At 43.2% G+C, this 21,112-nt stretch overlaps 6 protein-coding genes across 6 annotated transcripts; 2 read left to right on the forward strand and 4 right to left on the reverse strand.

Annotated features, from left to right (window-relative positions):
• Nucleotides 1-1,020: 1,020 nt before the first annotated feature.
• EAF02_007487 (uncharacterized protein) lies at nucleotides 1,021-5,660 on the reverse strand. The gene is made up of 5 exons (XM_038903535.1): nucleotides 5,494-5,660; nucleotides 5,272-5,436; nucleotides 2,389-5,220; nucleotides 2,228-2,340; nucleotides 1,021-2,178 (listed from the first exon to the last, which is right to left on the reverse strand). Exons 2-5 carry the CDS (start codon nucleotides 5,298-5,300, stop codon nucleotides 1,313-1,315), a joined length of 3,840 nt encoding a protein of 1,279 aa, XP_038757014.1. The 5' UTR covers nucleotides 5,301-5,436; nucleotides 5,494-5,660; the 3' UTR covers nucleotides 1,021-1,312.
• Nucleotides 5,661-6,137: 477 nt separating this feature from the next.
• Nucleotides 6,138-6,524, reverse strand: EAF02_007488 (uncharacterized protein; the record flags this gene model as incomplete). The annotated part of the gene is made up of 2 exons (XM_038903536.1): nucleotides 6,138-6,272; nucleotides 6,336-6,524. 2 exons carry the CDS (start codon nucleotides 6,522-6,524, stop codon nucleotides 6,138-6,140), a joined length of 324 nt encoding a protein of 107 aa, XP_038757015.1.
• Nucleotides 6,525-7,032: 508 nt separating this feature from the next.
• Nucleotides 7,033-9,473, forward strand: EAF02_007489 (uncharacterized protein). The gene is made up of 4 exons (XM_038903537.1): nucleotides 7,033-7,175; nucleotides 7,241-7,609; nucleotides 7,800-8,045; nucleotides 8,176-9,473. The coding sequence occupies exons 1-4, from the start codon at nucleotides 7,127-7,129 to the stop codon at nucleotides 8,997-8,999; spliced, it is 1,488 nt and encodes a 495-aa protein (XP_038757016.1). The 5' UTR covers nucleotides 7,033-7,126; the 3' UTR covers nucleotides 9,000-9,473.
• A 714-nt stretch (nucleotides 9,474-10,187) lies between these two features.
• EAF02_007490 (uncharacterized protein) lies at nucleotides 10,188-12,179 on the reverse strand (the record flags this gene model as incomplete). The annotated part of the gene is made up of 6 exons (XM_038903538.1): nucleotides 10,188-10,996; nucleotides 11,049-11,115; nucleotides 11,168-11,520; nucleotides 11,570-11,637; nucleotides 11,684-11,782; nucleotides 11,836-12,179. The coding sequence occupies 6 exons, from the start codon at nucleotides 12,177-12,179 to the stop codon at nucleotides 10,188-10,190; spliced, it is 1,740 nt and encodes a 579-aa protein (XP_038757017.1).
• Nucleotides 12,180-15,744: 3,565 nt separating this feature from the next.
• EAF02_007491 (uncharacterized protein) lies at nucleotides 15,745-17,767 on the forward strand (the record flags this gene model as incomplete). The annotated part of the gene is made up of 3 exons (XM_038903539.1): nucleotides 15,745-15,824; nucleotides 15,951-16,559; nucleotides 16,663-17,767. The coding sequence occupies 3 exons, from the start codon at nucleotides 15,745-15,747 to the stop codon at nucleotides 17,765-17,767; spliced, it is 1,794 nt and encodes a 597-aa protein (XP_038757018.1).
• A 1,040-nt stretch (nucleotides 17,768-18,807) lies between these two features.
• EAF02_007492 (uncharacterized protein) lies at nucleotides 18,808-20,300 on the reverse strand (the record flags this gene model as incomplete). Its single annotated transcript, XM_038903540.1, has 3 exons — nucleotides 18,808-19,572; nucleotides 19,685-19,923; nucleotides 20,282-20,300. 3 exons carry the CDS (start codon nucleotides 20,298-20,300, stop codon nucleotides 18,808-18,810), a joined length of 1,023 nt encoding a protein of 340 aa, XP_038757019.1.
• Nucleotides 20,301-21,112: the final 812 nt, after the last annotated feature.

A 21,112-nucleotide genomic window follows, 5' to 3' on the forward strand; every position in this document is an offset into this window, starting at 1 on the left:
AACCTCAAAAGTAGAAAACATCGAATCATTGAATCGTGGAGAATATAACCTGTCAGCCCAAATTGGTCACGCTCCACGCTACACTTTTTCAACACATCTGAATTGCAATTTGCCGAGATATCTGCTCACTCACAAACGAAACCTCGACTAGGCATTTGTTAACACTCGTGCGAGTTGCGCATTATCTATCAAAATCGCGCTTCTGATAAGTCTATCTCATTAAGCAAGCGCTTCTTTTACATTTTCCCACAGGAAAAATCGCTGATGAAAGTCTGACGCAAAAGTTTTCTCAGTACAGTGCGTTAAACTCAAATCAGTTGGTTGCGTTTCCTTGCCAGGTAACTAGCAGTTGATAGGTATATATTGCAGAAAATACCTCTTTTTCGCATCAAACTTTGCCTCCAGTGATACTTTTGCGACTCAGAGAACACTTCCCACTTATACACATGCACGCTCCTACGTTTCTTATCGAGATAAATGTCTGCAGCGCAAAACTAACTATTCATCTGGTCGTCTGATCTTTCCATATTTGCAAATCCAGAATATCACGCAAGTATTATTTGGATTGCATACGCAGTCTTGCAAATGAACGTCCTCTGTAAAACTCAATATACACATGCTAGTTCCACGTACACATACAGTATGAGAAAAATCATGCATAGATACCTAACCCAGACATGATCATGGGCAACCATACGATCAATTGATCGCCAAGCTATTTCAACACGAAAAACACAAGTGAGAACGAATCGCTTTCTAGAAAAATCTGGAACCCAGCGAAAGGTATCGATGTAAACTTGACATTGACACTTGTCCATTTTTGTGCGACGTTTCGATGACTATCTTACGAATTGTGGAGATCTACTTGGGGGTGTCAGACGTGACAAAAGTCCTAGACTTGATATCTAGGTGCGACGAGAAAATTGGCAAGTTCCACAAAATTACATTCGCAGGGCTTTTCAAGTGCTGCGAATTTTAATGGTAATAGTCGCAAAGAAGCAGAAAATTGACGAGTACATATTTAGTACCATACTAATAGATGTGAGGTAAAAACATTGCATTTTGTAAGATGCTCGCTATGCTGAATTCGATGCAAGTAATCTCCGTCATTATCATCATCAAATCCCCGTAATCTAGATGCCAATATTTCACTGTATTTTATAGCATATACCTATGAAGCCTTCTCACCATATAGTTCCTTTCTGTATTACATATATCTCCACCCCGACAGCAACTACAATCCCGATATTGCTTACAGATTCGGAAATGCCACCACCACCTGCTTTTAGTTTGCTATTTGCAGCCCACCTGATCAAGGTTTTTTAGACCGCCTGCTTCCAAATATTTCTATCTTTGGGCCAACCTCATACTCGAAATCATCATCCGCTTCGAGCTGTGCCCTATCCTCCAATAATTGCCTGCGAGTCATTGGTTCCAGCATGTCGAACTCGAGACTTAGAGATAGATTTTGCATATGAGTAACGAGATCTGAGCTTCGCGTGAGGCTCGGTAGTATTGAAAGGGGTTGAGGTGCCATGTTTATATGTAGATCATGCTGCTGTCGAGCTTGGTAGTATGGTAGTAAGGCTTTGGTGCCATCTTGATCTTCGTGTGCATCGAGACGATAAAGACCAGTCTCGTGATAGTTTGGACCTTGAACTGCACCAATAGCAGGATCTGGATTTATGGTTATAAATTTATTCTGAACAAAATGGTTTGAAATCCCAACCCCTGTGTCGGGAAATTCTTGTGTGATGTGGTTGTCCGGAGGATCAGGCTCCGGATGGTGCTTGATTAGCCTGGGACCTCTGAGATGCGAAAAGAAATGATTATTTTTGCCAGGCTGCACCCTCGATGAATCATCAGGCTCTTCGAAGTCCGAATTCTGCAGTTCAGGATCATCTTCGCTTCGTGTCAATAAATGAACTTTTCCTGTTGCATCACCAATAATAAGCTTGGAAAAGTCCGAAGAAAATGCACCGGCGCCGATCCCACCAGAAGCTGCAAGTACTTCACGAACAAATGCTTTTCCGGGCGGTCTCTTTATGTTCCAGGCTTTAACTCTGCCATCAGAAGCACCAGAATAAAATCGGTCAGAAGTTTCTCCCCAAGCAGCAAATTTAACACCGGTGTCTGCAAGTTCACGAGGAATATCATGGTAGGGGTTATCAAGTGATTCTTGGGTTCATTAGCATGCTTAATTATAAAAGGAATTGTCGATCCTCACCTCCATGTGGAAGAACATGAATTGCATCGTCGCCAATGGCTCCAGTGTCCCAAACATAAGTATTGCCATCTGTACAGCTAGCCGTTACGTAGCATTGATGAAAGCTGTTTGGCCTGTGATTATATTAGTCGCTATATCAAAGATTGAAAACGCCTACTTACATGACTGTTAATTCGTTGATATCCATGGCTGGGCAATCAAGAACTCTAATTGGATAGAAAGCGGTATAATTATCATTGTCGGTTCGTGCTGCAAATAATCTAACTTGTGTTTTTGCCTCGCTTTTGAAAAGACCGTAAGAAGAGGTGGCGGCGATGAAGGTTGGTTTGGTAGGGTGCCAGACAACTTCAAACACATTCTGGGCACGAGCAGAAGCAATAGGAACCTTGGAACCATCAGATGCATTCCATAAGCATAACTCTCCGCTATTTCTCTTGTCTTCTGGGATGTCAACCTCATCATTGCTGAATGAACGGGGTGAGTAGCCAACGAGTAAGAGATTCGAAACACTATCTGCTTTACCCCATTGGACGGTAGCAGGGTAGTATGCCCATAAATTGTTATCGTGCAACTCACGGGCTTGCTCGGCGGCTTTCTCGCCATTGTAAGTGTGGAATGTCGATTCACTTATGTTGTCATTGTCGAGGCGGTAAATACGGACAGCGTTGTTGTAAACATCAGATGCTGTAGCCACAAGATCATGGTGCTCCGAGGTTGTGACGAAATTGACTTTTCCCTCGTGCGGCCAGGTCCCCAATATATCCATTGACGATCCAGTATCAGATGGTGACACCCTCCAGACCTTCACAGTTCCATCAAAGCTTGCGGTGAAAGTGAGGCCACTATTGTGGCTATGGGATATTGCCGAAATAGAGGTGTAAAGCCAAGGATCCTGAGTCTGCCTCATAGAGTCAAGAGCATTCTCAGCATTATCTTTCACATTCACAATTGGCCGTGCAATACGATGATCTGGCATTGCATCCAGGGTCTCTTTGGAAACAGAACCAACTACGAGATTACCTGGTTTGTTGTATTGCATATTGTGGCTATCAGAGTGTGCAGTAGCACCACATACAAAAGCATCACTACTTGTCCAACTGATGGCCCAAATGTCACCGCAACAATCTGTCCACTCAACCTTTCTTTGCAATGAGTCCTCGAGGGCAGAATTAATCTCTCGTACGTATGATTTATGACCACCGCGGGATCGAATGGGGGCCATGCCGTGTACTTCACGTTGACGTAAAAGCGCTGAGAACTGTCTAGGAGACCTTTTAGGACCTACCATAAGGGTTCTTGAATTCATTGATACTTCGCCATTAGCGGCATCTCTGAGAAAAGCAGCCAGTGATTCTGGTCCACGACTCTGAATAAGGCTCTGACTAGGATCTTCACAGGGCTGCGGTATCAACAACGAGACCAGTTCAGGTATTTCAAGCGTCTGCTTTTGCATGAGTAGTGCCATGCCTGGCTTCCCTCTTAGTTGTGTTTGCGATTTCAAAACTTTGCGTACAATCGATAGTTCTTTCTCGCAAAAGTCGATGTGGTAGATACGCCCGAGAAGCACCTCTCTTTCTTGATCAGAGACGCGTTGGAGGCCGAGGTGGATTCTCTCACGGCCCCTAGCATCGATATATGGCCGAGGTTTTCCATCAATAGTTTGCCCAAAGGAAACTGTATCATGAGAAGATGTTATATCAGCTAGATCAAGGGTTGTTTCAACGTGCACAGTGTTGTTGTTAGCTTGCTTGAAGGAAACAAATCTCACACTCTCTGTCTTGGGCAGAGAGCCATTTTGCAGAAACCGAATGTCCTTTGAAGAAGAATCTAACTCTGTTTGAATATTTTGAGTTCGAGATCGCGTACCTCTTTTCGGAAGAGAAACACTACTTGTTTTATTGACTGTTCGTTCGTCCTCATATGTGCCAGAAGCATCAACATCCTTGCTGAAGGATGTTGCTGGGCCCAGACTATATGCAACAAACTCGTCTACGTAATGCTTGACTTTCTCTGATATCGCGATCTCATCCTCGTGCGACAAACCATATTTATTGAGATTTCCGAACATAGGACTGTCCACAAGTACGCCAGCAACTGAAGTGCCAATCTCATGGAGTTTCTTTGGGTCTATCGTTTGCTTGTGGCGTACCATCGCAGCATTGATATGAAGAAACACCTGGTCATGGATCGTCTCTGAGAACCTATCGTTGGCCTGTGAGGATACAGAAGTAGATTGAGAGACGGAGGATTTCAAAGACTCGCTGATGCTTGAGGTGGCTCGTTTAGGAGGTAGTATAGCTGGCATTGAAGCTCGTCGGGGTGTAGATTCTTCGATATCCCGAGTGTGTCTGTTATAGTGCTGAGCGGAGTCCTGCTCCGTCATCCCTCTCGTCGACCGCCTAACTTTGGAGGCATTTTCAATCGTAGGGTGCAGCTCTTTATAAGAAACATTTTGTTGACTTTGTCCGTTGAGATGTTGAGCGTAGTCCTGACCAGCCATTCCGCTCTTTGTCCACCGCCCGGGGGCTACATCTTCGATTGTGGGTTGCAGAACCTGATTTGAGCTAATCTCCCCCGGGGCCCTCGAAATCCGCCTTCTCTTCGGGGCATGTTCTATTTCAGGGTGTGGCTCTTGGTTAGACCGTGTGTTAATGCCTTTGTTCCCTTCTCGATCTCGTCTTTTTATCGCAGATATATCGGAGGATAGTGCTATATCTCTGGGCTGAGTAGTTCTAGTTGCGACGGTAGCGCCTGGTAGTATCGGCGCATAAGTGAATCCATTAGAGGTAGGCATTGAAGCTCCTTTATACTCTGGATTCTTTGGTAGGATTGGCGCAAAGCGATTGTCTGATTGAGAGTTTACATATGGTCGCGAATTTACAGTTGAAGGCGCTGAAAATGTCCCAGGAATTATCATGCCATGATTTGAACGCAGCAGATAAGGCGCATTAGAGATTTCCTCGTCGTCTCCTGTCAAATCGATCACCAAGGGACTAATATTCTATAAGTCGCGTGTGCGAAATTGAAAGGAAATATTGACTTACGGTTGTCGCGTCATGGGAGCCGGTGCCATGGAGCAAGAATCAAGACGCGGTCTGCAGGGAGATACCGAGGTCCCATAATATGCGGCAGAAGCAAAAGAGATTCGCGGAATTCAAGAGTTGAATTCGAATTCAAGGGTGTTTGCAGATGTACATGGAACAATAGGGCTGAGAATCATAACACTGATGTTAGCCAATACCTTATCGTTATCGACAAATACCTACATCTAGAAAGGGAAAGGAATCACCGAATGCGGGGATCACCTGATCTTAACAAAATGCAGGCTTGCTCTTATAAATGCAAGGCTGACAGTTCACCAATCTCACTACCAACTATTGTATCATCTACCAGGTTATATATGCCTTCTAGCCAGCTTGGCATTGTTATAAAAGTCCGTCTTTGGTGATGTTGCGATGGCATGCTAGATACAACTAAGTGTTGACGCAAAATCAAGACTTCGCACGATGATGCTTCTTGGCTTGGCTTTACGGTCTCTCTGAGAAATACAAATTTGCCAACACAGACAAACAGAGCGACACAATCATAGCTGACCTTTTTTTTCAGAGCTACCTATAACCATCAGGCTAAAGATAGTTCAGCTTGGGGATAGAAGTCAAAGGTATTTGCATAGCACCAAGAACTAGAACATTGACACTCTTTTAGATTTCACAGTATTACGTCACCAATCAAAACCTGTGGGCCAGAGATATCAATCACAGAATCTCACCATAATAGTCCTATTGCATTGACATCTCATAGTAGAAAGCTCTAATATCTGAAGAGTAGTTCTAGAGTACAAAGATAAGAGATGTATCTAGCTTTCCTTGTGACCGTATATTGTTGATGATTTGGATGCTAGGTAGATCCTTTAAGCTGGAACCTCAACTTCCTTGCTGATATCCAACTCCTCGTGTCTTCGGAGATCCATTGGTTTTCCAAGGAGTGGAACGACGTATGGGTCGAAAGTCTTCCAGTATGGGTTCTCGAGGTGGTACTTTTGACTCTGCAATGATAAATTAGTATCATGTTGATAGAGATATGACATATGGAACTAAACTGCACATACACTTTCTTGTTCGAATCTCTCTACAATGGTAAATGCTCTAGGGTCGTGGACATCTTGCATGACAATCCAGTCAACAGTTTCCTTGTCCTGCTTGTAGACTCGGGATGCTTCAATGAGCTTGGCCTTGATGCGGGGTATGGATTCTGGGTGCTCGTTGGCATAGAGATGAACGGTCAAGGTGTAAACCATTTTGAAGATGTTGCTTTGTCAGGGCTGTTATGAGCGGTTGACGGTATATGGCTCGCGAATGTTTTGAGTTCAAGAGTCGAGTTGTTAGTTTGTGGAAGGTAAAGAGAAGTTTTGGAGGGGCTACATTAGGTTTGAGCTTGTAGCTTAAATGTGGAACAAGAAAGGAAGGGCCGATGAATGGAACACCGAAATCGAATATATACTTTGAACAGAGTATGTTTATCCCCCAAGGAGACGTCAATCCGAATACTTTTTGCTATTCCAATGAAGATTCAGTATCAATCACGGTCCATCAAAGCTCCAAGAAAGCCTCATGCAATGTCTCACAAAACATTCACACTTTCAAAGTCCCATGAGTATAGTGGTGGTATCACGTGACATATAAGAACTTTTTATTCGTCGTTGTTACTACCGTCGATACTCCGTAGGGCGTGCCAAATTGGTTTAAATACCTGGGTACCTTTTTACCGTTACTCCACGTCACATACTCAAAAATTCCACAATCCCAAATGTAAAATCCTGTCTACTTCTCATCTACTTCTCAGACAAGCACCCAAAAGTTACCTAGATATCTACATAATACATACGGTGACGTTATTGATATGAAGTCCAATACTTCTCAAGTACCAGAGCTTCCTGGATACTATTACGGTACCTCAACCTCATCTAATTATCACAATATCGATTGACGCGCAAATTACTAAAGTTACTTTTAGATAGCGAAAAGAAAAAGTATTTCAAGATACAGGCAAATGCACCATCAGGTTCTGCATACTCATCTCACGATGTGAAGAGACGCAAGCTTGACGACGAGAACAACAAAGCCGAATCGTTAAGGGTTCAGCGGAATGTTGGCCGTATCAAAAGAGCAAAGATTCTTGAGTCCCCTATGGCTGGTGGCTTTTTATCTAGAGAATTCGGACAGCCTTGCTTGAACACTGCTGCTGCCTCCTATTATGCTCAAAGTCTCTCCACAGCGTTTGCGGTTGATTATTACCCACAGGACAACCGAGCAAGCGGCGCCTACCTTTTCGACGTGAGTGGTTGTACTAATGTGTCTGATCCCAAAGTTCTTATGTCTTATGGTAAGTTTAAATCTTCAGTGTTTCAATTCGGATCCGGCAACCAAATGGTCGTCCAGGCTTGAATGCTTCCTTCTATGTCCCAAGACAAATTTGATAATAAAACTATTATTTTGGCACGCAGCGTCACGTTCATCGTGTAGAGCCATTGTAATTTCATTCACAACCTACTTCTCAACTGACAATTCCTAAGCTGCCAATAATACAATCCTACACCTATCGTACGACTATGGAAAGAAAGCAAAAGACAAACCAAGAGTGCCTAATGTGTTCGGATCTCATTTCAGATTTCAGAGGTCCTACAATCTGGGGTTTCCACCAGGCCAATCTACTTCTATCAGTGCTAATGAGTCAATTGGGCACGTTGTAACGACATGGTCAGGTGTACCCGCATCTAGAGCAGTCGTGATTAGTCCCTTTCCCCCGCCTGAACTCCGACGTAAGTCATTCCAGAACTTGTTTGCGTGTGTACAGATCAAAAGGTCAATCTATTCATTACTCTGTTCTGCTCATCCACCCTCTATTCTTCATATGTAGATTGTGTGTGGACACGGTTAACGTGACCTCAGCTCATCCTATGAAATCCGACATTCACCTCAGTCCTGGGACTAAGCGAGGTCTAGTCGATGTCCTCTCATCAGCCTCGGCGCCTACAAGCTCACCGGATGCATTTGTCATTGGTACGAGCAAAGGCATCCTTCGGATCAATCAAAATATGGATATGTCCTGGATTCGAACCCTCAACACAAAGGACCAGTATTACAGCGATGTATTCGCAGTGCAGTATCAGTCAAATCACAAGGATATCCTCCTAACGGGTGAACGAAGAGGTATTCTTAGTCTCTTAGATCTCCGGACATCCCAATCTGGGTCCATAGCAAAGATTCAACACACAAGCGGCATCGCGGAAATCAAGTCTCTCGACGAACATCGCGTCCTTGTCGCAGGGTGTGCATCCGATCTTTGCCAGTACGATAGACGATTTACCAAGCCAAATACTCACCTCTCACACACATTAAAACACACTAAGAACACTACAGCCCCTACAACAGCTTATCTAAATTACCCCGATTACCGAAACAACGGCCGGCTGAGCATTGGACTAGACGTAGACCTTGAGCTTGGCATTATCGCAGCCGCAGATGACGTTTCGACAACAGCCATCGAAGCAAGAATTAAGATCTTCTCTCTACACGGAGCGCAAGTTTTACACGAACACACGATTCCAACCGATGTTCCCAATATGGGTTGTGTAAAATTCGTACAGGATACATTCAACGAACCCAAAAGTATCTGGGCAACCTTTGCACAGAAGATCGTGCGGCTCTCGCTCGATGATAATCATAACATCCCATCGTTCAAAGCGAGCACGACTTGGCTCTCGGGATCATGAAAGCCTTTCTGAAATTACTCAGAAGATCGATGCGTGCAGCGAAGAGTAATAGATTCTCCGGAAAATAACATGGAGTTCTGGAAAATACGGAGTTTCGGGAATTGCGGAGCGCATCGGAGTCTTCGCGAAAGAATGAAATATGGACTTCTGCTACTTTATCTATTGAATCTTGGTCCGCATTATGTATATATTATATGCGACATATCGCACGGAGTCGCAGGAGTTTCGGGAGTTACTACCTAATTACTTACTTACTTACTTGGAGGAGGATTGAGGTCTCAAAGGAACACGGAGTTCTCTTATTCCACATCCATACATGTTTCATTCACAATCTGTACATCACTCATTTTCTCATTCCCTCATTTCCTCATTTCCTCATCTCGAAGATGTAGCGAGAAATGAAAATGGGCATTCGATAAATAAATAAATAAAAGTAAGGGTTTCTACGCTGGCGCAATCTTGAGATGTCAGCCCGGACTTGATAACAGTACATAATTCTGTATAAAACCCTGCTTTAGAAGGGCACCCATGACTTCTATTACTAGAGCCTTGTACGGAGTAACTACTTCCCATTTGTGACAATAACAAATCGAACCTTTGACGAAAAATGCAAATCCATACCTTCAGATATTTTAGTAGTGGCTGCAACTAACTCAAATCAAACATATGCATCGAATGACACACTTCTTTACGAATATGACAATTATAAGTTTGTAAGAATTTTCAATCAATGCTGTTACACACTTTTATTTCCATGGTTGTGCATGAAATGCTGCACCTAGTCTCCATGTCCAATGTATGCTAACCATAACCGGCCCCAACCATCGTGATATCTTCAACTTTCCATATTACTTTCCACGTCACTATCTGTCTCTTCTCTCTTTCTTGTCTTGCATACACCAAACGTCCATTCTTTAATGCAAACTACTATCCTCCATAGACGCTTGCCGTAGCCATTAAACAAAAGCTTGAGTTGATCCAAGTCTCCAAATTCCTCCTATTCGTGCTCCTATACACTGTTTCTTAATGCCATTTCTGTTTCTGCACAAAAAGTTTAAAGGTCAAGAACTTGACATCCATCCGATCTTTCCAACATAGGTGATAAATGCCAGAACATAACTCAAGGGGCATAGCCTCGCTTGTCCCATATGGTTCAGTTTTACAAAATAAGTGTATTAGTATTCGAAATTATTGAAGACGCTTTCTTTTGCGATCTTCTTCCCTGAGCATTTCTTCCTCGTGTTCTTCCGCGCGTTCCGCAGTTTCGGCTGGATTCAAAATATGTGCCATACTTCCTCGCCGAGTAGGGGGCCCTGAATTATCTCTGAAGAGACCTGGTCTTTCTCTATCCTTGGATCCGCTCCAGGACCAGCTATTTAGATGCTCTGCTGCATTTCCGTTGGTGTATGGAGGAGTTGTTGGGCGAGATAAGCTGTGGCCATGTGTTGCTCCGGCGAGTGAGTACATGCTAAAACTATCGCGAATTCTTTGGTCCTCGTTGGCCATGTGCGTTGCTGTTCTCTTGGGAGATGACGGATAGTGTGACGACGATTGGCCTGACGCGAAAGGGGATGAAGCAGGTTGCCATCCGACTACGTTACGAATATCAGCAGAAGTGTGGCGGCGTGACAAATTAGACGGTGGTGATGATGCGTTAGCGAGTGGGTGGGGTGGGGGTGCGGGTGGTGGCGCTTGGGCTCTCAGTGAACTTGGTGAGGATTGTCCCGTACCTGTACCTCCAATCGAGCCGTACCCTCTGCGGGCAGAGAGAGACAAATGCGATGGAATAGGAGGTCGATGGAAATTTTGGCGAGGTGGAACTCCAAGAAATGACGAGCGACGAGGGTCGTCTTGGGGTACTTGGCGAGGTGATGGGGGATTGTCCAATTGCAGATTCGAGAAATATGGTCGACTACTTGAGGCTGGGGGTTCGCTCACTTCTTCCATGCCTCTGATGGTTCCCATGTGTCGCTGGATCTCGTCTTGCATGGCAGCAACTACAATGCGTCAACAATCAAGGAAGTGGCTTGGTAGTCACGGAATACATACCGTCGCGATGTAAACCTGAATCTGGACCAGATAAAGAGGCTATCATCCTAGACAACTCATAATTCATCTACGCAAAATTAGTCATGGCTCCTTCTTGTTTCAGTGCCGTTGGTAGTTACATGTAGGACACGAGTCAGAATATCCATCATACCCTGATGTCTGACGTGGAAAAATTGTTGATTATCGGCTTCTCTCGACTGTTTAGCATGCATCTCAAAAAGACCATGTTCCAATTGTATCAGTCTAGACTCCGTTGATTCCTGAATTGGTTGAATTGGTTCGCCTGGAGTTCCGGGTTGCGAAAGCGGTGGTTTAGGGGCAGAGTATGAGTCTCGATGAACGAGAGATTGTCGCGAAGCCCGTCGTCTAATCTCCCTCAAACCGACGACATCTCCGCGCTTGAAGCTGTTTTGTCCATGTTTAAATTCCCATAGCGGCGTTTCCGGCGCATTTTGATGGAAGACATCACTGACTGAATTTCTATTAGCGAAAATAACCGATGGCTGATATGGATAACTAACCTTTGTGAAATCCGTACATATTCAGCTGGCGTACAAAAGAGGAAATGTTGGTATGTTTGAAGTATTGTCTACAACCCATGAGCAAATGATACAGCCCAAAGTGCGTTTACTTACGAAAGGACTTTTGAGAAATCGCTGGATGGTGACATTACGAAGCTGTCCTGGGTAGCGGACCAGGAGATAAGATGTCGAATATTAACATCTTCCAACATACTGGTACACAATCAGTACTTATAGACCAGTAGTAGCTTCTCTTGAGCTCCAACCTGTATAATTTGTGAATGAATGCAGTTTGCACTACTTTTGGCTGAATTCCTCCCCCAGCTGCAGCTGCGGCAGCTGCACTAGGAGTCGCCAAGCTGCCTGAGCTAGGTTGATCTTCCACCATCATATGTTCTGGAATGCTGTTTGCTTCGTTATCGGGACTTGTCCTCGAAGGGGGTCCCATCATCGCGCTGCCGGGGGGCGTAACATCCATTGCGTCGCCAGATGGAGCGGGGGGTTGTAGAGTGGGTTGTTGAATGATTGGAACTGTTCGAGCGGGAATTTGGCCTAGACTGGGGCCATTGATGTAGGAGTGCTGTTGCGCTCGATCATCCATCACGTCCATCTTCGCAATATCTGAGTACTGCAATGTACCTCAATCTTTTGTGTAATTAATGAGGGTCGAGCTTCTAGACACGTCGTGCTTGATTAAAACCAGAACGTCAAGGCGGCGCACATGAAATGCGAAAGGGGGGGGGGAACATACCTCATCGCATGCGAAAGTTAATGGAGCTCTGAATTGCCAGAAATTCCGATGATGATGTTGAGAATGGCTTCTTTGTCCGATGCTACTTGCTATCCTGCAACTTCCCGAGACACCTCAGCCTCGCTGCACGCTAAGATGGTAGCAAATGGCAGGAGATATGATATAGGATGATATGCGAGTCTTATCAAAAGAATCTTGAGTAGCGACGGCAATTAATTCAGATGTGATCAAATTGATGTTTGGAAGTGTGTGGGTGAACTATCTCATCTGGTGAGTTATGAAGTAGTAGGGAGGTCCGTTGAACAAGTGCCGATTACAGATAATGATATCCGAACTTTAATGTGCAGAGACTGCTTAGTTAGATGATAATTCATTCAAATCTGGAATCAATTGAAGGGGAGTATTAGAGTGAGGACAGCAATCCAAGGAAGATATAAAATATAAAGCAAATAAAATAAAATACTACAATAGAAAGCCGGATGAGGGTGCGGATGGTATTTCAAAGTACTTTGGGATGCAGGTGGTGAATAAATGTTAATAAGAAGTGTAATAAATGTGAATGTCAAATGTCATTTGTAGATCTGGTACCAGACGAGTAGATGTGGATGGGTGTGGATGGGTGTGGATAGGTGTGAATGTGGATGTGGATGGTAAAGAACATTGAATGATGTTTAACCAGGATAAGCTATACCGGATATGAATTAAAAGCCCCGCTGGGAATAAAAAAAAAATTGTTTAGTTCCCCGATATCGTCTTGGGTCGTTCTAGGTATTAAATTGAATGGATGGAGTGAGAGCTAGTCATTTTGTAGTAATAAATGCTGCATGTATAAATGTATAATGTCACACTATATTTTGTGAATGAAAAGCAAAATTTGATCAATTTGATGAACTCGATAAATTTGTTAAATCTCGAGAACCTCAAGGTTTATTACCACCCTAGATATTAGAATATATATGTATATATATATATATACATATGTGAAAAAAAAGGGGGGAGAGGGGGGACAAGAGGAACCTTGGTCAAAAGGTTCAATTGCTATTAAAAAAAGTAGATATATACGAAGGATATATACGAAGGATGTGTACAAATTTTAATATGGTTTGTATTGTATTGTATTGGCCATGATGCGTACGTACCATGTTCAATGTGCAAAATACCTAGTAGACATGGTGACGGGTGACGAGTGACGGGTTACGGGTGACGAGTGACGGGTTACGGGTGACGAGTGACGGGTTACGGTCATCGTCCTTTCTCTTGCGATCGATCGATTATGCCATCGCATGAACATGCACAGAATTTTCTTTCTTTCTTTCTAGAAGCATACAAACACCATCGAATACCACATCGTACGGGACATGGAAGCAGGAAAGAAGGAAGAGGAAGAGGATGCGGCGGCTATGGTAGCTAAACGTTAAGAGCACGGATGAATAAGGGGGCTCGGGGGCTGTTGTTCCTAGACTTGCATCCATCTCTTTACATGGACTTCTTGGTGCGCGCACGCATAGGAAAGGTGGAAAATGTGGAGACGGCTGACGGAGGACGGATCGTAGCAATACTAGCACCTCGCTCTCTTTCCGTAAGGACTCAGGAGTGCGTGAGTAGCGTCAGATGGCGTGGTGGATAGGAATTCCAATCCGGACGGGATTTCATGGTCGAAAGACAAATAGGGGGATCCAAATTCTAATCCTTCAACTTTCTGGCCCCCAAAGTATAATCTACCCAGGATACCTAGACCTTTCCAGTAACATCTTACGAACATACAAACGCCAACTGAAGTTGCCGTGTTGAGTGTTGAGTGTCGAGTGTCGAGTGTTGAGTGTTGGTTGAGTGCGTGTGTTCCTACAACACACCACACATCTCTACTGCCAATCTGGACAAATTAACCTTCACGATCTGTTCGTCCTACCCTCCAATCTCGAATAGCGCATTGGTCATGAAACAGCTTGGGCATCACAAGCACGGTCATCATAACGATTCCTGGAGACTAATACATGTTTTACCAGAGTGTATCTTACTCGCAATGAGATTCCAATAACTCTAAAGAACGGCTGGCAGGTCATCCGTGGTCATCTGTATTGCCCAGACCTCAAAGCTTAATAGAGTTCAGACCAACCGGTCTCATATTATGTTCGACGCGCCGCAATTAGAACAAAATGAAATTCATTCCAAGTATCAACTCGGTCACATGTGTGAAACGATACAACTAGATACCTACCTAGGAAGGTACTTTACATGTCGTGCTAAACCTTCTGCAGGTCCAAATAAAGGCTCCGAATGAGATCGATACCTATGAAAGGACCTCTCTCATACACCGTACCATGTGAACTCATATGTAAGCCTGGAAATTCTCAATCACCCAGTATCAGAGATAGAGTATATTTGTCGGAAGTATCAGGAGCCGTAGGTATTCAAATCTCGATCAATCGTGTAACATCTTTCTGGTGCGGTAATATGTGGAGAGTGGTTCTCCCGTCATCAATTCATTCGTAACAGGAAGTAATGTTTCTGCCATTCTCGTTGGTTGCGTGGTTTGATTCAGCTGCTTCCTGATATTACATGTACTTGACATATACAGTGCTCGTCCAACAACCCCTGGGATGACGGTGATACTGGTATTGATTTGAACGACCGTCCTGAAGTTTGAAAAGGGGCTATGCGTCAAACATTGGTCGAAACATAATAATGAACGTGATGTAGATTGAAGTGCCAATACCTTGAACACATTAATAAGTTAGTAACTTCAGGAGCTCCTAATCCTGTAGCTCAATATTCGGAAATCTCAACTTGATGATATTAATATCATAGTATATCCTCAACTCAAACTTTCCCGGAGCTTGGTATGCGTACACCTAGAAATAACAAGATGTTAAGGTGCACATACATCCATACGCGTAGTACTATTTCTATCATCCGTTTCCAGCAAAATGCCAACCTTGGAGATCTCGGAATCAACTGTGGCTGTTATGCTGTTGTGGCTGTCATGAACGTGACTGCCAAGACCACTAGTGCAGTCTAGCACGTGATTTAACCCACCCCATTGTCATTGATATACACCTAAGTAGCTTTAGGTACCTCATTAGTATGACACCTCATCGTCATTTATATACATCTCTAGCTATAGGTACCTCATTATTATGATTGCCTAGCTAATAGATACTCGTCTAAAAAAATTCTCAACGATAGTTCGTGAATTTAAAGCTTGTCTAGTTCTCAAGTGTCAAATACTTTACATATATTTATACTGTGGGAAGCATTTGTGACTTCTAAGACACTTGACACTTCAATCTTCTTAGATATTCAATATATTTCAGACACCCAAGCAATCTCATACACCTATCAATTCATATATCGTCATCACTATACTTAACACGAACCTCTTTTAATCAGACCATCCTACATCTCATCGGTTGAACACTTCACCATGGCAAATGATTTGAGCCAGGCCCTCGACGGCATGAAACTCGAAGATGGCAGGCCAGATGTCCAGTTGCGCACATCAGCGTAAGTCAAGCAGTTTATTACTATACCATCAAGACAAGTGGGGAATCTAGTCAAGTGATGAGGGCTAGAAAATTTATATCATTTGCAGATGTCCTTAAAAGGAGATGTATACTCACATTTTTATAGAATACAATATCTCCTCAATAGCTCAACCTTGACATTCGGAGAAAGGCGATTATTCAAAGCCCATTTTGATCGAATGAAATTTTATTATGATGGCATTGCTCAATTACCAACCGAGATTCTTGTGCTTGTCATGGAGTATCTCGATCTCGAGGACTTTATGTTTATGCGTTGCGTGTCGAAGTACTGGAGAGCGAAATTGTCCAGCGAACAGCTTTGCACGTCACTACTCAAGATCCACTTTCGTAAAACGTGGGAGATCAAATTCAAGTCATCGGAAGACAATGACAGGCAGCTAAAGCTTGTTGATTTCCTTGGCATGTGTACCGGACGACTTAAGAGAGACCGTGGCATGTATGATCAAATAATGCACTACGATTATTTATCAGACCCAAACAACGACAGGTTCTATTCAAAATGGTGCCACGAAAGTTGTTATAGAAGAAGGTTTCAATACAAAAACGGAAGAATAGCAATGAGAGAGGATCCTAGCACCATTCAAGTCGATGATCTCCGTACACATGTTTCAAGACGCTATTTGCATGAGTCTCGATATAGCTTCGATCATTGGTTACTTTCAGATCAAATTCTCGTAGCCTATTTTGATAGTCCGTAAGTCAATGATCCCTTTCAAGAGTCGTATCGACAAACTTCCACAGACTTTATATGTACGGGAAAATGTTAAGAGGATCATACTGAAAGTTTTTGTGTACAGAAAACCACGATTCAACGTATGGCAGCTTGATGAAGAAAATGACCCAAAGGTAATTCATCTGGACTGTCGTTATGAGATATTGGCCGCCCATAACAAAGAAATTGCTTTCGGTGACAAGAGTCTTTCGGATCACCCTGTTTACATCTGGAATGATGGCCACGTCAAAAAGCTTCCCCTTCCGGAATTCGGCGATTTATACCCTAATTATAATATTAAGTTCTGCGAAATCTACTTCCATCCCACTCAAGAGAATCACCATTTCTTATTCTATCACGCCTCTTGTTCACCCTTGGATGGAACTTCACCCTTGGATGGAGCTTCACACGAAACCGGAAGAGATTTAATTATTGTTCAAGAATACATCGCAGGAGTACCACAAGGGCAGTGGAATGAAGTGCTTGGATCATGCTTCGTGAAAACTATGCTCAAGTTTCAAATCATTAGCAACGACGGTGTTGTTGCAATTCTTTCACGAATAATCCGCTCGCCAGAAAAACGAGCTTCCATTCACCGAACACCTTGTAGCCATGATATATCATCAGCTACAAATGCTGGCGCTTACTTCCTCATGACCTTCAACCTCATAACTCAAAAGTTTGGAGCCATCTCAACTCACCTCGAGCCGTTTCTGGAACCCGTCCCTACTCCTCTAAATCCGTTGTTTTGGCGTGGTCGGGCTACTGTTCCATACGATAGTAGAAACGCCGATACTTACGCCGAGCGTTTGAAGCCCGACGCAGAAAACATGCCATATTCTCTAGTATCCTCAAGTATCTGCGATGCGACGAAGAAGAATCTTCAATGTGTGGGAAAGCACAACTTTACTCCAGCAAGCGGCTTGAGCGCACTTGCAGCCTTCTGTTTACCCATCAACATAGAAGCAACTACAACGTCAAATGAATTTAACAAGGGAGCTGTGTGGGGCGATGATAACTTTATAATCTATAGTCATCACAAAGGATACATTGTATGGAGTTTTAACCAAAGGAACACCTTACCCATAGGTTTGGAGGATTCCCCCCCGGTCTCCTCGACCACAGGAAAATCGATCCAGAAAATATCGAAGTGGAGTAGGAATAACGAAGTGGTAATTTTCGAAAGATGAAGAGAATCATAGTCAAACATATCTTCAACAATTGGCGTTGGCGTTGGAAAGAATGAAGAAGACAAGAGAATTGAACAATGAATTCTGAAATGTGGGAAATGGATATTATTCGTCTTTGCTTTTTGTATATCTAGTAATGTCTAAATTGATAATAATAACATCCATAATAACATCCATAATAATAATAATAAAAATAAAAATTGCAATAATCCATCTAATAACCTTCTTCTTCTTCATTATCGCCCCCTCGAAAGTATACATATCAAACACACAGTCTCTGTGCTATTGCAAGTGCCATCACGACAAAAAAGGTATAAACCTAAGATGAATAAATCTACAACCGAGACCATACTATCCTATGCTATAATTGGATTATTGTGATTATTGTGATTTGGGTATCTGGGTATGTATCATTACTTTATTATTTCAAGTTTAGATTTCAAGTTTTATTATTAATCTCAATCTCAATCTCAATCTCAACTTCAAGAAAAGGAAAAGAGATCCGATCATATCTGTTGTAATCTTACATGCAATAAATAACATCTATACTTCAGATTCAGCCTTGGGTTCGGATTTGGGTTCGGATTTGGGTTCGGATTTGGATTTGGATTCTTGTGTAGATGAGTTCTGATATAGATGCAGATACGGATACAGATACAGATGCAGGTTCTGTTATTTGGTGAAAGAGAAGAGGAGAGAGGAGAGAGGCCCTGTTTGAAAATTTGGCTGGAGGATAAAAGCATAGTTTAATGTGAAGACTTAAGAGTTATCTTTATTTATATATTGAGTGTGGGATTGAGATCATGGTATTCATGATAAATTACAATAGGACGTGGGAAAAGAGGGGAGTTTTTGATTCAATGAAAGGGATTGTCCATATTGTATTGGGAGGGAAAAATAATATATGTATAATTGTCTTGTATTCTTAATCTTGGTCTTCGTCTTCTGTGATCCTTCCCTACTTCCTTCCCCTTTCTTCCCATCTCAATCTTAACTCTCGTTTTTCACTTCCATCTATCCCCTCCCCCCCTCATGAGGGCTCAAACACCCACCTCCTTCAAACTCTTCACCAAATCCACAATACTCTCCTCCAACCCCCTAAACTCGATCCCCAACACACTTCTCGTCCTCCCATTATCAAACTTATAAACCCCTCCTTCCGGATAATCGCCCCCCTTAACCTCCTTCCCCGGCAACTCCTTCTCATACTCCGAGAAATTCTTCCGAATAATCTCACAAATCTCCTTGTTACTAAAATACCCCTGCGTGATAAAAAACCTCTTCCCCGCCGCCTCCGCAATCTCAATCGCTTTCACATGCGCCAATGCCAAATCCCTCACATCAACCCAGATGAATATGCCTGTGTCCGGTATTTCCTCTTTACATTTCCCTTGCAGGAGATTGCGCACGCGCTGATTAGAAGTGTTCAACGCATCTAGAGAATTCAGATAGTGCACAATGGGACCTAATACTAAAGGAGGATTCATAGTGCTAAGTGTGAAATTGGGGTTCTCTTTCTCGACGAATTCCCACGCAGCTTTTTCGGCAAAGGTTTTGGAGGCGCGGTAACCGTTGGATGGGTTTTCAACCGCTTCCGATAGGGTGATGGGATTCCAGTCTTCTTCGGTGTATGTGTGATCGGGCCAGTTTCCCTTCGACGCATCGAGAACAGCGGCGAAGGAAGAGGTTACCACGACGCGGGCTACGGAGGGGGCAAACTTTTTGATAGCGTGAAGGATCGCGGTTGTACCGATTATGGCGGGATCGAGAAGGTCTTTCTTGGTGTCGGTAACGTTGAGGTGGAACTTCAGGTTATGTCAGTGTGTCTTTCTCCTCAATGATATCACATTCACATTGAATCATCTCTCGACCATAAACCCTCATTCGCATCCCTAAAAATCGAAAATACAAACATACCGGACTAGCCGTGTGCAACACAGCCTCCAATCCCTCCCCAAACTTCTTTAAGCAATCATCAAAAGCATTTTCCTTTGCAATATCTTCCACAATGAAGAAATCTAATTTGGAAGCAGGAACATCCGGATGGGCGGCTTTGATAGCATCGATTTTTTGCTGAGAACGGACGGTTGTGATGACAGTGTGACCGCGGGAGAGAAGAATATCGAGGATGTGAGCGGCGATGAAACCGGATCCACCTAAATGGAGTGAAAAATGTTAGCTGGCTGGTTTGATGCGATATGTGCTGAGGGAATAGGGTTCAGAGAGACGAGGAGATGGAGAATGAAGAATAGCTGAGCAATTAGAGGAAGACAGAATATCTGAAACTTCAAATATTCAACTCTCTCCAAACCTCCAAACCTCCAAACCTCTCCCTCTCAAACACAAAATCCACAAGTCCCAGCCAAACAAATCCCCATTCTATACACATCCCTAACAACGCGGTATCGCCACCTGATCCCATTCTATCCCATTCCATTCTCCATTCTCCATGCCCAAACCCAAACCCACAAAAGACAAAAAGATCCCATATCAGAAAGGTAGATAAGCACATACCAGTAAGTAAAACCCTCATATTTCCAATCAAAACTTAAAAGATCTATAATTTCCAAATCTCTTTATCTTTATCTTCAACTTTTCCTTTCCCTTTCCCTCTCCTTTCCTTTTCTCTTAATCTCTATATCTTTCCTTAATATTCCTCAATCAATCAATCAATCAATCTTTCACTTTAAACAAAACAAAACAAAACAAAACAAAACAAAACAGACAAAACAAGACAAACCAAGTGCGGAGTCCGATGACGTTTATATAGATATCGAGTACCCACCCCACCTCCCACCCCCACGCTCCATCCGTCCCTTCCCTTCCCTTCTCATCCCTTCCTTCCTCCACCATCTCAAATTATCATTCGCATCAACCACATCCATCCATTCATCTTCAACTTTGAACCTCCAACGGAATTTAGCTTCGCTCTTAATCGGAGTTTGTGGTGTCGTGCTCACGGTGGGGTAGCATGCCATGTCATGTTAATACCTATATCCGAGATGAATATATATATATATATAGAGAGAGAGAGAGAGAGATCAACAATGCTTTCTCACCTCAGGTGTCACCAATACATGTATATGAAAAATCCCGTTCTCAACGGTAGTAATCGGAGATACACATTAAATCATTCATGTACCTGATTTATCTACCTAGGTACTTTCTAGCTCCCTTATCTCGGCCCATCTTATCTCATCTCATCTTTGCCCACTACTTGTACAGATGGGACTTAACATACTATCTACGTTGCCATAAATGAGCTCTTCAGAGCAGATTCTCCATATGAAAAAAAGGCGAATTTGTGCAAGGAAAATGTAATATGGTATCAACGCTCACAAGATT

Source organism: Botrytis sinoallii (genome assembly GCF_014898435.1).
Source record: "Botrytis sinoallii strain Bc 23 chromosome Unknown BSIN_012, whole genome shotgun sequence".
Classification (NCBI taxonomy): Eukaryota; Fungi; Ascomycota; class Leotiomycetes; order Helotiales; family Sclerotiniaceae; genus Botrytis; species Botrytis sinoallii.

Excerpts from the sequence above, each read along its gene's own strand:
- EAF02_007487 (XM_038903535.1), bottom strand. The coding sequence starts at position 5,300 with ATGGCACCGGCTCCCATGACGCGACAACC. Across the intron at positions 2,341-2,388 it reads ATCAACGAATTAACAGTCAT|GCCAAACAGCTTTCATCAAT; the intron begins GTAAGTAGGCGT and ends ATATAATCACAG. Across the intron at positions 2,179-2,227 it reads TCATGTTCTTCCACATGGAG|AATCACTTGATAACCCCTAC; the intron begins GTGAGGATCGAC and ends AATGAACCCAAG.
- EAF02_007489 (XM_038903537.1), top strand. The coding sequence starts at position 7,127 with ATGAAGTCCAATACTTCTCAAGTACCAGAGCTTCCTGGATACTATTAC. Across the intron at positions 7,176-7,240 it reads GCTTCCTGGATACTATTACG|ATAGCGAAAAGAAAAAGTAT; the intron begins GTACCTCAACCT and ends AGTTACTTTTAG. Across the intron at positions 7,610-7,799 it reads CAAAGTTCTTATGTCTTATG|CTGCCAATAATACAATCCTA; the intron begins GTAAGTTTAAAT and ends ACAATTCCTAAG.